General features: G+C 49.7%; 1 protein-coding gene across 1 annotated transcript; it reads left to right on the top strand.

Moving 5' to 3' along the window:
• Positions 1 to 1,513: 1,513 nt before the first annotated feature.
• Positions 1,514 to 13,611, top strand: LOC114690473 (intercellular adhesion molecule 5). The gene is made up of 8 exons (XM_028865310.2): positions 1,514 to 1,639; positions 6,603 to 6,678; positions 8,348 to 8,614; positions 9,520 to 9,840; positions 10,021 to 10,299; positions 10,781 to 11,050; positions 11,814 to 12,056; positions 12,285 to 13,611. Exons 1-8 carry the CDS (start codon positions 1,556 to 1,558, stop codon positions 12,494 to 12,496), a joined length of 1,752 nt encoding a protein of 583 aa, XP_028721143.1. The 5' UTR covers positions 1,514 to 1,555; the 3' UTR covers positions 12,497 to 13,611.
• Positions 13,612 to 13,874: the final 263 nt, after the last annotated feature.

The following is a 13,874-nucleotide window of genomic DNA, read 5'->3' as shown; positions in this document are numbered from 1 at the left end:
GGTGTGTGGTGGTGGTGTGTGGTGGTGTATGAGGTGGTGTGTGTGGTGGTGTATGTGGTGGTGGTGTGGGTGGTGGTGTGTGTGGTGGTGTATGTGGTGGTGTGTGTGGGTGGTGTGTGGTGGTGTGTGGTGGTGTGTGTGGTGGTGTAGTGGTGGTGTATGTGGTGGTGTGTGTGGTGGTGTGTGTGGTGGTGTGTGTGGTGGTGTATGTGGTGGTGTGTGTGGTGGTGTACGTGGTGGTGTATGTGGTGGTGTATGTGGTGTGTGGGTGGTGTAGTGGTGGTGTGTGTGTGGTGGTGTGGTGGTGTAGTGTGGTGCATGTGTGGTGCACGCCTGTAATCCCAACACTTGGGAGGCAGAGGCAAGAGGATCACTGCAAAGTCAGTTTCTGAAACACTGGGAACATGGGGAAATTTGAGGCTAGCTAGTCTGGGTTATATGAGATCCAGTTTCAAATAGTAACAACACACAGCACACACACACACACACACACACACACACACACACACACACACACAGGGCCAGCGGGCTAAAAAGGACTTTTTGAATCTTGCCAAAGCCACATTGAGTTGAATTACTATCTGGCACACATGCCCTGGAAGAGGGGGACCAGGCAGCAGCTCTGTGGCTCAGAATTTTGATGTAAACAGCAAGGACCAGAGTTTCGGAGGCACATCACTCAAAGCAAGACTGGAACTGCCAGCCAGAATGCATTGGAGCAAAACCAAGAAATGAATAGTCATAGGGGAAAGACATTCTTTGGTTTTGTCTAAAGATCTTTTCTTGGGACTGGAGGGATGGCTCAATGGTTAAGAGCACTTATTGGCCAGGCAGTGGTGGCAAACGATTTTAATCCAAGCACCCAGGAGGCAGAGACAGGCGAATCTCTGAGTTCGAAATCAGCCTGGTCCAGGACGGCTAGAACTTACCCACAGAAACCCTGTCTCGAAAAACCAAAATAAAATAAAAAGAGCACTTATTGTTCTTCCATATAGGATCTTCAATTCCCATGAGATAGTTCATAAATGCTTCTAACTCCAGCTCCAGGGGAACTGCTGCCCACTTCTGACCTCCAAAGGCATCTGTATCCATATGCTTACATACACTTAAACAAAAATAAATTTGCTTTAAAAACTCCTTTCTTTACAACCATCGTTTCTTTTTATTTAGAAAAAAATAACTTTCAATCAATCAATTAATCAGTCGGCGGCTTTGAACTCCCAGGTAGCCAAGGGATGTCCGAGCCGCCACCTCCCACAAGCAAGGATTACGGGTCTGTGCCACCAAGCCCGGCTCAGCAGAGATTGTCTTGAGTCAAACCTGCACTCTCTTGGAAACGGGAGACAGCTTCCCTACTCTTTGCTCCAGAGCACCCATCCTGTCTTTTAAGCTACTTGGTCGCGCTTCTCCTTTCAGCCAATCCTGTTGAGAGTCCGGTGAGCGTCATGAGTTTCCGGGCAGATCTGGGGAGACCTCCGCGCGGCCCCAGCGCAGAGCGCCCCCGCCAGGAGCGCCGACCCAACGGTCGGAGCGCGCGGCGGTTTCGAGCGCGGTGATGACGACGCTCTCCAGTCTGTGGTCCCCGAGCATCCAAGAGCGGCCAGTGAGGCAAGAGGGACAAGCGGACAGCTCCCACTCGGTGAGGATTTGGGTCCTATTTGGTTTGCTGGGTTCTTGTCGGTTTCTAGCTGTGAAATCCAGTAGGGAATAGGCTGGTGGGGGAGTTCGCCAACACACCTCGAAGTATTTGTTTCCCGCCTTTTTAAAAATGTTTTAAATGTCTGTCTTTAAATGCTTTCAGGCCCAGTTGTATGCACTCCCCTTTCCCAGCTAGAGGAAACCAACCTCCTTACCAGCTTTTTGTCCCGCACCCAAGTGTTTGCGCCCACAAGTATTAGCTTGTATTTTCTTTGGTTCAGCCATTGGTGATTGCTGACTGACTATAACCATTCCAGTCTCTTGGGACCCATCAGTGGATAAAACAAAGGGCCCTTGCCTCCAAGGTGCTTACAGCCCCAGGGAGAGAGAGAGACAATCTAGGAAACTTGGGGAAATGTTCCTGGCATCTCACCACCCCGTCCCACCGCCCAGCCAGTGTCTAGTGGCCAAAGATGGAAGAGCTGGAAACTGCCTGAAATGAACTTCTCAACTCTAGGGAGTGAGGGGATAGAGATGATTGTAAGGGAGGGAAAGAGGTTGGGGGCTGGGGCGGGGTGGTGGTGGTCATGTTTTCTGGGACCAGGTGAGGCCCCAGGGTTAGGCTGTGCTGCCCCTTTTTGCTCATTTCATGGTCTGATGAGTCTAGTCACCGATGCTGTAGGTGACTTCAAAGGAAGTAAATTAACCCTGCGTTGTAATTTTGGACCAAAGTGTTTTCAAATGGTCCACATGTTTGCATGCAGCACCGATTAAAGTCTGAAGACAGAGGTGGGCCTTTTTATTCTTTCCGGCCACCCGATGTGAGGCTGGTGTGAAAAGAGCTTTCAGTAGAAGCAGTCTTCAGGATGTTAAAAAACTGACCCGGGCGACCAATCCCAACCCACCTGTCAGAGTTGAAATCTATAGTAGAGTTACCAGGGGACTAACTGCATTGCTAAGCCATGTGATCTTCAAAATTAGTGATTTTTTTAATCACTATTTGAGAACAAAAATGTTAGGGGGGTTGTTTAGGTTTTCTCCATGGTAACAGTTACAGGGCCCGGCCAACATAAATGCATTAGAGGCAATGCATGCTGCAGGAAAGGAAAGCAGCAGCATGGACTGCAGGGTGCCGAGGGCTAAACAGAAAACAGGCAGGTTAGGTAGACCTGCGCAGAGACGGACAGTGTAAGAGGGGAGGGCGTGACTCCCAGGCACAGAGAGGAAGCCGAGGGTAGAATGTGTCTCCTACTTCGGAGAAACTGCAGAACCCTTGACTATAAATGGGAGGTGAGAATCCCGGAGCCTAGGGCACGTGACGTAGCTGAAGCTGCACATAGCACATAGCACATCTGTGTTAGGTCTACTCCTCCGGCTAATCTCCTAGGGTCTGGAGTGTGTGCACCCCTGTAATCCAAGCATTAGGGAGGCAGAGGCAGGAGGACCAGGAATTTGAAGTCATCCACAGCTACTTAGCAAGTTCAAGGCCAGCCTGAGCTACATGAGACTTTGTCTCAAAAAGACAAAACCAAAAGGACGGGGGGTGGGAGGGTTACAGTTCAAGTCCTCTTAGTTAGGATGTGATTTACAGAATAAACAAAGGAATTTAAACAAATCAGATCATATGGGTGCTGATAGCAGCAACAGTGAAGGATTAGAGCTGTGGGTGTGACAGCCAAATCAGAGGAGGGCATGAAGTAGCTTGGAACAAAGTGTGTCTGGGAACCTGGTTTGGTGGCACATGCCTTTAATCCAATTTGAGAAACCGAGTCAGGAGTACTGAGTTCAAGGCCAGCCTGGGATAAATAGTTCCAGGTTAGCCTGGGCTATAAAGCAAGATCTTGTCTCAAAAAAAGAAAAGAAAGAAAGAAAAGACACAGATGTAGGGATGAGTGTGTGTGTGTGTGTGTGTGTCCAAAACCAACCCTCCCTTTCTCCGTTGTCTTGTGACACTTTGAGGCACAGATACGTACAAGAAGAGAAACCAACCCATTTGACTGACGGGAACCTGTTCCTTGGAGACAGGGTCTCTCACTGAACCTGACGCTAGGCTGCTGACCAGTCAGCCCCAGCCATTCTGTCTTGACCTTTCTCAGGGCTGGGGTCACAGGCTTGCATAGCCACGTCCAGCTTTTCATTTGCCCAACCAATATTTTCTACATCTTGTGTAAAATTTACAAACTATTTGGACTGTCTACCTCCCCCGACGCAAGAGTTTGAACCCGGGGCCTTGTGAGTGGTAGACAAGCATTCTGCCACTGAGTGCATCCTTAGACCAACCGCACCTTTTCTTACAGCTTTTAGCAACACTACCTTTCTCTCTCTTTTTTTCTTTTTCTTTTTTTTTTTAGTTTTTCGAGACAGGGTTTCTCTGTGTAGCTTTGCGCCTTTCCTGGAACTCACTCTGTAGACCAGGCTGGCCTTGAACTCACAGAGATTCACCTGCCTTTGCCTCCCAAGTGCTGGAATTAAAGGCTTGTGCCACCACTATCCAGCAACAACACACTTATCTTTTTACATTTGTCTTTTCTACTAAACTTGACTAACGTTGTTTCTTACTCATCTTTTTGTTGTTTTTCAAGACAGGGTCTCACTATGTAGTCCTGGCTGTCTGGAACTCACTGTGTAACCAAGCTGTCTGGAACTCACAGAGATCCACCTGCCTCTGCCTCCCAAGTGCAATGATTAAAGGTGTGTGCCACGACTGCCACGCTATTTCTTCCCCATTTTACTAAGAGCCTGGCATGTTCAGTAATAAGTTTATAAAAACTGATGGATAACATCTGGCCCATCTGGGGCTTTGGTGCATTTCCTTCAGAGTTCTTATTCAGCTTGTGTTTGGAAATTCCTTCAGAGTCTAGTTAAGGTATTCTTTAGATATGTTAAATAGTGACAGATCTTAGGAAAGAGATGTAAGTCAGTAGAGCTAAGTTGGGCAACTCCTGTGACTAGTATCTTTTTTGCACACACAAAAAGGATAATTTAATAAAGAAAATTATTTTTTCTTATGTAACTGAAAGGCCAATTGAAAATCACTCCCAACAGATTTTGAATAATGGTCTCATCTCTGGAATAAACTCATGTCCTTCCAAAGTGTGTGTGTGTGTGTGTGTGTGTGTGTGTGTGTGTGTGTGTGTGTGTGTGTGTGTTTAGACAGGTTCTCACTCTGTAGCCTTGGCTGGCCTGGAGAGGTGAGGCGCAGTCCAACGACATTCTCTGGAGAACTCTGACTTGGTCTGCGGTCCAGCATTCAGGATCACGAGGTAGCCAAGACCGAGCGAGCACATATGCATCTTAGGTCTTAAGGGGTCTCTGTCTCGGCCATGCCCTGGGTCCGGGCAGGTACCTAGCAGTTACCTGCTGCCTACCAGGAGCGGTGCTTCAGACAACTGCCCCTACAGTTGCCTCCCCATGAGCAAACAAACAAGGAGGGGAGGAAAGAGGAAGAAAAGGAACTTTTAGAAGACATTGGTTTTTAAATTGGGTTTGAAAGCAAACAACTCTGGGAAGTTGACCTGAGCGTGGACTGGGAAGATGGAGGCCGGAGCCTGTTTGTTTGCTGGATGTGGGGGAGCGAATCAGGGAGAGACAACGGTCTTGAGAGATGCTCCTGAGGTCCTGAAGAAGCCAGGTCCAAACATTTCTCCCTTACGTCAGAGAGCAAGCTTCCAGTGACTGTGTTCAGGGTCACTTTCCTCTGAACACGGCCAACTAAACACTGCCAGGTCTCATCTCTCCAAACACTGTTTTTCGTGTTTCCCCGATGGCACCTCCTTTTGACTCAGGCTGACAGACAAGACAGACTAGTAAAAGGAGAGGTACAATAGATCCACACGGGAAACTGTAATCAAACATCCCTTCCTTCTTTTTCTCTGTGCGTGGGCACAGACCAAACTTGCATCAATTAGATTCAGGAAGTTCTTTCAAAACACCACACCGAGGGTCTTGCTGTAGTGAGGTTTCAGGGGTGTGTGTGTGTGTGTGTGTGTGTGTGTGTGTGTGTGTGTGTGTGTGTTTTCTAGTACTTTCTTTTTCTTTCTTCTTTTTTGTTTTGTTTTGTTGTTTTTCGAGACAGGGTTTCTTTGTGTATTTTTGGTGCCTTTCCTGCAACTCGCTTTGTAGACCAGGCTGGCCTCGAACTCACAGAGATCCCCCTGGCTCTGCCTCCCGAGTGCTGGGATTAAAGGTGTGCACTACTGCCACCCAGCTTCTAGTACTTTCTTTTCCTCCTTTTTTTCTTTTTCTTTTTTCTTTTCTATTTTTTCTTTTTGGTTTTTCGAGACAGGGTTTCTCTGTGTAACATCCCTGGCCATCCTGGAACTCACTTTGTAGACCAGGCTGGCCTCGAACTCACAAAGATCTGCTTGCCTCTGCCTTGAGAGCTGGGATTAAAGGTGTGCACCACCACTTCCCAGCTAAATGTGTTTTGTTTTGTTTGTTTGGTTGGTTGGTTTGGTTTTTGGAGAAACAGTGTAGCCCTGACTGTCCTGGAACTCACTCATTCTGCAGACCAAGCTGGCCTCTCCAGTCCTTTTCTCTTTTGAGATGAAGTATCGTGTAGCCCAGGCTATCCTCCTATCCTTCAAGGAGGACCTCCTTGAACTCCTGATCCCCCAGCTTCTAGCTCAAGTGCTGGACAGTAGGCAAACTCTACAGCAGATGGCTTCCTGGTACATTTGACTCATAAAAATATTCTCCAGACTAGAGAGACAGCTCAGAGGTTAAGAGCATTGGCTGCTCTTGCAGAGGACCCTAGTTTGATGCCCAGAACCTACATGGTGGCTCACAACCATTTCTAACTCCAGTCTCAGGGGATCCAGTGCCTCCTCTGACCTCCACCAGCACCAGGGACACATGTGGTGCACAGTACACATACAGGAAAAACACTCATACACGTAAAGTTCTTAGGAAAATGTAATGAAAAAAATCTCTCTCCAGCACTTCTTTCTTTTCTTTTCCCCTAGCTTTTGGTCTTTCTCCCAAGAATGAAGATGCTTCTGCTTGGTATCTGGATCCTGCTGGCCTTGATGTCTTGTCCTGGTGAGGCTACCTAGAAAAGTTTCTTTAGCCACTGTGTGCCAGGACACACATGGTTGATCATGCCGAAGGGGATGGGGTGGTCAACTTGATGGATCTAGGATTGCTCTAGAGATTCTGCACATGCCCCTGAGGGGGATTATCTTGGGTAGGTTAATTGGAGTGGGGGGATCCACCCACCGTGGGTGGCCCAATTCTAGACACTGGGAACCTGCACTGACTAAAAGGAGAGAGAGAGCTGAGCTCATACATCCGTGCTCCTGACTGTAGGTGATGAGCTGCGCCTGGGATGAGCTGCCTGCCTTTACTGCCGTCATCTTATTTTTTAAGTTTAAAATTTTATGTAGAGACAAGCTCCATACCCCAGGCTGACCTCAAACTCCCCATGTAGCCAAGGATGAACTTGAACTTCTGATCCTCTTGCTTCTCCTTCCTGAGTGTGCTGGGCTTGCAGGCTGAGCCACTGTGACAGTTTTATGCGGTATTGGGGGTCAAACTCAAGGCTTTGTGCATGTTAGGCAAGTAAAGGACCAGGTAAGCTGCATTCCCAGCTCCTCCTTTATCTTCTCAAAAATATTTCCCTTGGGGCTGGAGAGATGGCTCAGCAGTTAAGAGCAAGGGTGCGCTTGGAGACGACCTGGACTTGGTTCTCAGGACCCGCGTGGCCATTCACAACCATTCTATACTGTTCCAAGGGATCCAACGTCTTCTTCTGACCTCCAGAGGCACCACACACGCACTTGGTACACAGACATACATGCGGGCCCTCTCCGCTGGGTCCCACCTTCTAAAGGTTCCACTGCCTCCCAATAGTGCCACGGGCTGGAAACAAGCTTCTAGCATATGGGCTTCAGGGGACGTATGAGATCCAACATAATACAGGCTAACCTGCAAAGATTAAAACATTCACTTTCACAACACCACAAAGCAAAGCGGAGTAATCTGAGGAGAGGTAGAAAATTCCGTGGGAGATAAAGTGCGCATGCGGGCTTCCTTGAGCTCTTTAGTTCTCATGGTTTGTGCACAGCAGGGTTCCCGTGAGGCTTGTTCTGTTCTCAGGCACATTGCCAGGGCCCCCTTCACTAGTGGGTGGTCTCTGTCTGCGGTGGAATCAGGCTCTGCAGTTCACAGCCATCCTAGGCTGAAGGGAGCCCTAAACTGTCATTTGAGAGAATACTGCTGTGCCATAGAAGAGCAAAGACCTCATCTGGGTGTTTAGTGCCTGAGCCCAGAGAGCTGCTAAGGCCTCTGGAAGCTTTCCAGGGCATGACTTTTAGCACCTCCTTAGATCTGTGGTAAAATCTAAACCCCAGGCCGGGCAGTGGTGGCACATGTCTATAATCCCAGCACTCAGGAGGCAGAGACAGGTGGATCTCTGAGTTCCAGACCAGCTGGTCTACAGAGGAAGTTCTAGGACAGCCAGGGCTACATAGAGAAACCCTGTCTCAAAAAACTAAAAAGAAAAAACAAAACAAAAATCTGAAGCCCAGGACAGAAGAGCAGGAGAGAGATTGGGATCAAGGCTCTCACTTGGTGATTCAAGGGTTTATTCTCCAGATCCCTGAACAGTTCCCGCTTCTTCAACTTAGAGCTAATGGATAGAACAGCCTCTCTGCTTGTGCTGGATCTCCTGGTCCTCATCAGAGATTTTGGTCTGTGTGCTTCATTTCAGGGACCACAGAAGAGCTGTTTGAAGTGTCTGTGTGGCCACCCCGGGCCCTGGTGGAGTTTGGACAGTCCCTGACTGTCAACTGCACCACTACCTGCCCAGACCCTGGGCCTAGTGGGATCGAGACCTCCTTCAAGAAGAGCCAGCTGGGCAAAGGGCCTCAGTGGAAGGAGTTTCTCCTGGAGGATGTCACGGAGAACTCCGTCCTGCAATGCTTCTTCTCCTGTGCAGGGGTCCAGAAGGACACAACGCTCCGCATCACCATCTACCGTGAGTAGGAGGGAGGGAGGGCCCGGAAGAAGAGAGGAGTGGGGCAACAGGAATGCATCTTAGTTAGGGAAGAATTAGGATCTTACTTAGGGGGGGAGAATCACACCCCCCCAACCCCCAACCCCCAAGTTAAGATTCAGTCACACTGTCAGGATTCCCTCCATCTGTAGAGGCTGTCTTCCGAGTTTCCACTGTTGGCCCTGGGGCACACTTGAGAATACACAGAATATACAGGGAGCAGACACTAAGAATGCCAGTTTCTGAGTGGCCAGACAAGTGTGGATTAGTGCTGGCTTATTTTTTGCCAGCTCTTAGGTTAACCAAGGATTGCAGGAAGGACAGTTTTTGTTTGTTTGTTTGTTTTGTTTTTCTGGACAGGGTTTCTCTATGTAGTTTTGGTGCCTGTCCTGGACCTCACTCTGTAGACCAGGCTGGCCTCGAACTCACAGAGATCCGCCTGCCTCTGCCTCCCAAGTGCTGTGATTAAAGACCTGCGGGTAAAAGCTAGGGTAGTTAAGAAGCCTGTGGTGCCAGTGGTTCCTGAGCTGCCCTGTCGAGCAGGAGGCCCTGGGGTGTTGGGACTGGTAATCAGGGTCCTACAGGGGGCCATCTTGCCTTGGAAAGATAAGAATGAGTGGAAAACGCTGCCCCCCCAACTCCCCAGCTTCTCATGCCTCTGAAACGTCGTTGATAAGAGATAAAATGTTCCAGAATGGCAGGAAAAATCGAAGCAAAGGACTTCCTCTTAGCTGTCACAATTCTCGGCCATGGCCACCTTCAATGGACAGAGAGCTGGCAGGCTAACTTATCGCATGGAGCTTTAAGGGTAGCGGTCACCTTCTGCAATGTCATTTCTTTCTAGAGGCGAGTGGCCCCTCACCAAGGCTTGTCTTTTTGTCTTAAAGAGCCACCAGAGCAGGTGATCCTGGACTTGCAGCCCAAGTGGGTGGCCATGGAGGAAGCTTTCACAGTGACGTGTCATGTGCCTAGCGTGGCACCCCTGCAGAACCTCATCCTTACCCTTCTCCAGGATGACCAAGAACTATACAGAAAGGATTTCACGAGTTTGTCTGGGCCATCCCAGAGTGCTGAGGTCACCGTCAATGTCAGAGCCCAACGGGAGAGTGACGGGAGTAATTTCTCCTGCCGTGCAGAGCTGGATCTGAGCCCGCAAGGTGGGGGGTTGTTTCTTGGTAACTCAGCCACCAAGGAACTCCGGATCTTTGGTGAGTCAGAGTCCAGGCATGAAGAGAACCCAGGGCCTGTTTTGGCCTTTGGGGACCCTGGTCCCACAGGTTTAGGAGGTGAGAGTGACTGAGCCCCACCTCTAATTCCATGGTGTCCTATGTGACACATGACTTACAGTTTTCCTTCTTCTTTCTTTCTTTTTCGCAATTACTTGGCAGAATTCTCTCAGAGTCCCCAGATCGGGGTGTCTTCACTCCTGGAGGTTGGGGTGGCAGAGACCATGAACTGTGAGGTGGCCAGGGTGTTTCCCGCCCAGGAAGCTGTCTTCAGAATGTTCTTTGAAGGCCAGGAGCTGAGCCCCTTCTCCTCCTGGAAGGGAGATGCAGCGTGGGCCAGCGCCACCATTCGGGCCATGGAGACCGGTGACCAGGAGCTGACCTGCCTTGTGTCTCTGGGTCCCGTGGAGCAGAAAGTCAGGACACCAGTGCATGTCTACAGTATGTGGCCATCTCTCTCCCTGTATGGGCCTCTGTTAAGGAGGGTTTTCACAGTGATGTGCTGTTAGCTTTCATTTTTCTCTGACAGAGGGGGGTCAGGACCTGCATGGTGACAGCGGCTCTGGGTGGCCTCTGTCCTCAGTTTCCTGACCTATCCTGCTCATTGAGCAGTTGCGGATGCTTGCGCTTCATTCTAGAATAAGCGTTTGAGATGAGAAAGAAAGCTGTACGATGAGGAGACTTCTTGCTGTCCTCGCAGGAGAGACAGCCAAACGTGGGCATGCTTTGTCGTTGGGAGGGAAGCTCTCGATCCTCAAGCCATCTTGGTGCTCTCTCTCTCTTCAGCCTTTACAGAAGCTTTAATGCTATCCAAAGTCTCTCTTCTGTCACTGTCTCCCCAGGGGAGGCCTGCAGCCTCAGGAGGCCAGGGGCAGCCACCAGTTTGGAGAACGTGTCCACTGTTCTTTTTCCTTCTTTGAAGGTTTCCCTCCACCAGTCCTGGAGGTAGAAGATGCTTACCCTCTGGCAGGGACGGACGTTAATGTGACCTGCTCGGGTCATGCGTTAACATCACCTAGCCCTACTCTTCGGCTTCGGGGAGCCTCAAACCTCTCTGCTCCTGGGGAGCCTGCCTGGCTTCAGTTTACTGCCAGGGAGGAAGATGATGGCCGGAATCTCTCCTGTGAGGCGACTCTGGAAGTGCAGGGCCAGCGGTTGCTCAAAACCACCGAGATCCAGCTTCATGTCTTATGTGAGTAGAGGCCTGAGGGTCCTTGACAAGGCGAGGCGCTTGGTTTTCCTGCTTGGCTAGTGGCTTCATTAGTAGAGGGGCCGCACTTTTCTAACTGGAAAAACCCAGAGAAGAAAACAAAATGGACGCGCCCAAGCTCATCTTTGCCCTTGGGCAAGTGAGTGGGAACAATATTGGAATGTGGTGCTGTGTCAGAAACAATTAGTTGAGAGCCAGTGCCTAGGAGACAGCATAAAAGGAGACAGCTGAGGCCGATGCTAAGGAGAGAAGCCTCCAAAAACTCCATATAACAATTTGTGTTTTGGAAAATGAGAAAATCCTTATTTCTGAGTTCACTCCTTGCCCATTGAGAAGCTCTGGGCTCCAGCAATGGAACCGTGTCACTTCTTAGCCTGGGTCCATAAAAATGTCCTAGGCTGGCCGGGTGGTGGTGGTGGCGTTGGCGGCGCGTGCCTTTAATCCCAGCACTCAGGAGCCAGAGGCAGGTGGATCTCTGTGAGTTCAAGGCCAGCCTGGTCTACAGAGCTAGTTCCAGATAGGGCTACACAGAGAAACCATGTCTCGAAAAACCAACCAACCAACCAACCAAAAAAAAAAAAAAGTCCTAGGCTGCATCTCATTTTCTTTGCACAGAGAAGGGAGGAGAGCAAGTTTTATTCTAAGCAGAGAACAACATTTGAGCTAAGGAGGGGAAGGGAGCTATGAACGGAAGTGAGAAAGGAGCAGGACGTAGAGCTAGGCTCCTTTGGGGGCTCTTTTGCAGACAAGCCTCGGTTAGAGGAATCCGGATGCCCTGGCAACCAGATATGGGTAGAAGGGATGGATCAAATGCTCGCCTGCATCCCAGAGGGAAACCCCGCCCCAGCTTTGGTGTGTATCTGGAATGGGATGATCATTGACCTTGATGTACCCCAGAAGGCCACCCAGAACCGCACTGGAACCTACTGCTGCACGGCCACTAACCAGCTCGGCTCTGTCAGCAAAGACATTGCTGTTGTCGTCCAAGGTACCTGCCGCACTAGCTGCTAGGCTTGGGGTAGAAAGTCCTGCCCCCCAACCCCCACTCCGCCCCCTGCCACCTCCCTCCAGATTTGGGGTTCTCACAAGTGTAGAGGGAAGCAAAATGCTCCTGGGCTGGAGAAGATGTGTCTGAGAAGTGGGTCGGTGTCTTGGGGTGGAATGATTGTCTTGTCCTCAGCCCTCCTCCCCAGGTCTGTCTTCTGTGCCCACACAGGACTGGGTGAAGGGATCGCGCCCTCCACCATCTTCATCATCATCATTTTCACCCTTGGCATGGCCGTCATCACCATAGCACTCTACCTGAACTACCAGCCCTGCAAAAGAAACAGGAGGAAACGGGCCTCTAGGCAGCGAGAGCTGAGCAGAGACGAGGAGAGCCAGTTTGTTGACATAAAGGCAGAAGTGTGTAACTCACATCACTGCTGACCAGGGACAACTCTGCTTGAGTGACTTCAGCTACCAGCCTTTAACGGGGAGGAGGGAGGAAGAGACAGATGTGAGGCTCCATTCCCGTCCTGCACTGTCCCCTCAAACAGGGTTTCGGGGCCCCTGTGGCTTGCACCAGTTCGTCGGGAGCTCGCCTTTCTCTTTTGAGTTTATTCCAGTTTCTAGAAATTTCAGTCTGATTGTTGACCGACGATCGAGCCTCTCACTCCTTACTGTATTTAACTGCCCACTCTTGAGACACAGAAGGCCCTGTCCTTGCCCCTCATTCCCGCTGCTCACTCCTCAACCAGCAAATGAGAAAGATCATCAGAAATATCCTGGAATACATTGCTCAGGGCTTCCTGATGACTAACCAGGAACTTCTTTTGTAGTTCAGGGACAAGACTCCATGGGGGTAGGTAGCAGATAAATGGGCAGGAATCGGAGCTCTGCTCCCCTGTCCACATCCCCTACTCCCTAGACGGTACCCAATGACATCATAAAAAGCTCTGGCTGATTCAGCTTCACCCCAGGAATGCTCTGCAACTTCACATTGAGTCAGAGAAGTAGCTTAGCTACTTTATAACCAACAAACCATGCAGCACAAGATGGCCTCAGACTTGTGATCCCCCTGCCTCAGCCTCCTGAGTGCTGGGATTATAAGTGTATAACATCACCCCCTAACTTTTTTTTGGGGGGGGGCTTTAAAGTAAAAGGTAGAATACTTCCATGAAATTGGTCTAATAGGTCAAGGGCGTCACACTCTGAATTCCTTTTTGTAAAAGACTGAGTCCCACATGTATTTTCCGTCTCCACAAAGAATTGCCTGTTTTCATCTGCAAGTAAGTCCCCTGGGAAGGAGGTACATAACTCCACAGCAGAGTGTGTGCCTAACATGCAGATGGGTCTCAGCTCTGTCACAACCCCCCAGTCCTCTGTGACAGTGTTAACTGTGTACTTTAACAGTCCAGCTTCCTCCACAGCCCTTTGGAAGGAGTATGTCCACCGTGGTGAAGGCCTGAGCATCAAGCCAGGCCTCTCCTCCAGAGCTATCATGAACTGTTTGCTGAGATGTTAGCTGTGATAAAAATAAAATTGATTTTGTGATATCTGGATTTATTCTTCCTTTGTGTCATAACTGAAAGTTTTATGTTAGGCCAAATGATTGCATTTCAGAACTTGGAGGCTACCTTCCACTTGGTAACTCTAGGGCAAGCCATGTCTTAGCTCCAGTCATCAGCCTGTTTTTCCCGCTCTCAAAACTGAAGCACACACTGGTACCCAGTTTCCATCATGCGAATACTAGCTCAAAAAGATGCAGCATCAGACACCAAAGGGTGTCTCCCCTTCTTCCTGGACAACCCTGAATTTAGGGTTG

Source organism: Peromyscus leucopus, chromosome 8b, assembly GCF_004664715.2.
Source record: "Peromyscus leucopus breed LL Stock chromosome 8b, UCI_PerLeu_2.1, whole genome shotgun sequence".
In the NCBI taxonomy this organism is placed as follows: domain Eukaryota; kingdom Metazoa; phylum Chordata; class Mammalia; order Rodentia; family Cricetidae; genus Peromyscus; species Peromyscus leucopus.
This window is presented reverse-complemented; position numbering and strand designations above follow the sequence as displayed.

Coding starts and splice junctions, on each gene's coding strand:
- LOC114690473 (XM_028865310.2), top strand. CDS start 1,556: ATGACGACGCTCTCCAGTCTGTGGTCCCCGAGCATCCAAGAGCGGCCA. Junction 11,051..11,813: donor GATCCAGCTTCATGTCTTAT/GTGAGTAGAGGC, acceptor GCTCTTTTGCAG/ACAAGCCTCGGTTAGAGGAA. Junction 12,057..12,284: donor CATTGCTGTTGTCGTCCAAG/GTACCTGCCGCA, acceptor GTGCCCACACAG/GACTGGGTGAAGGGATCGCG.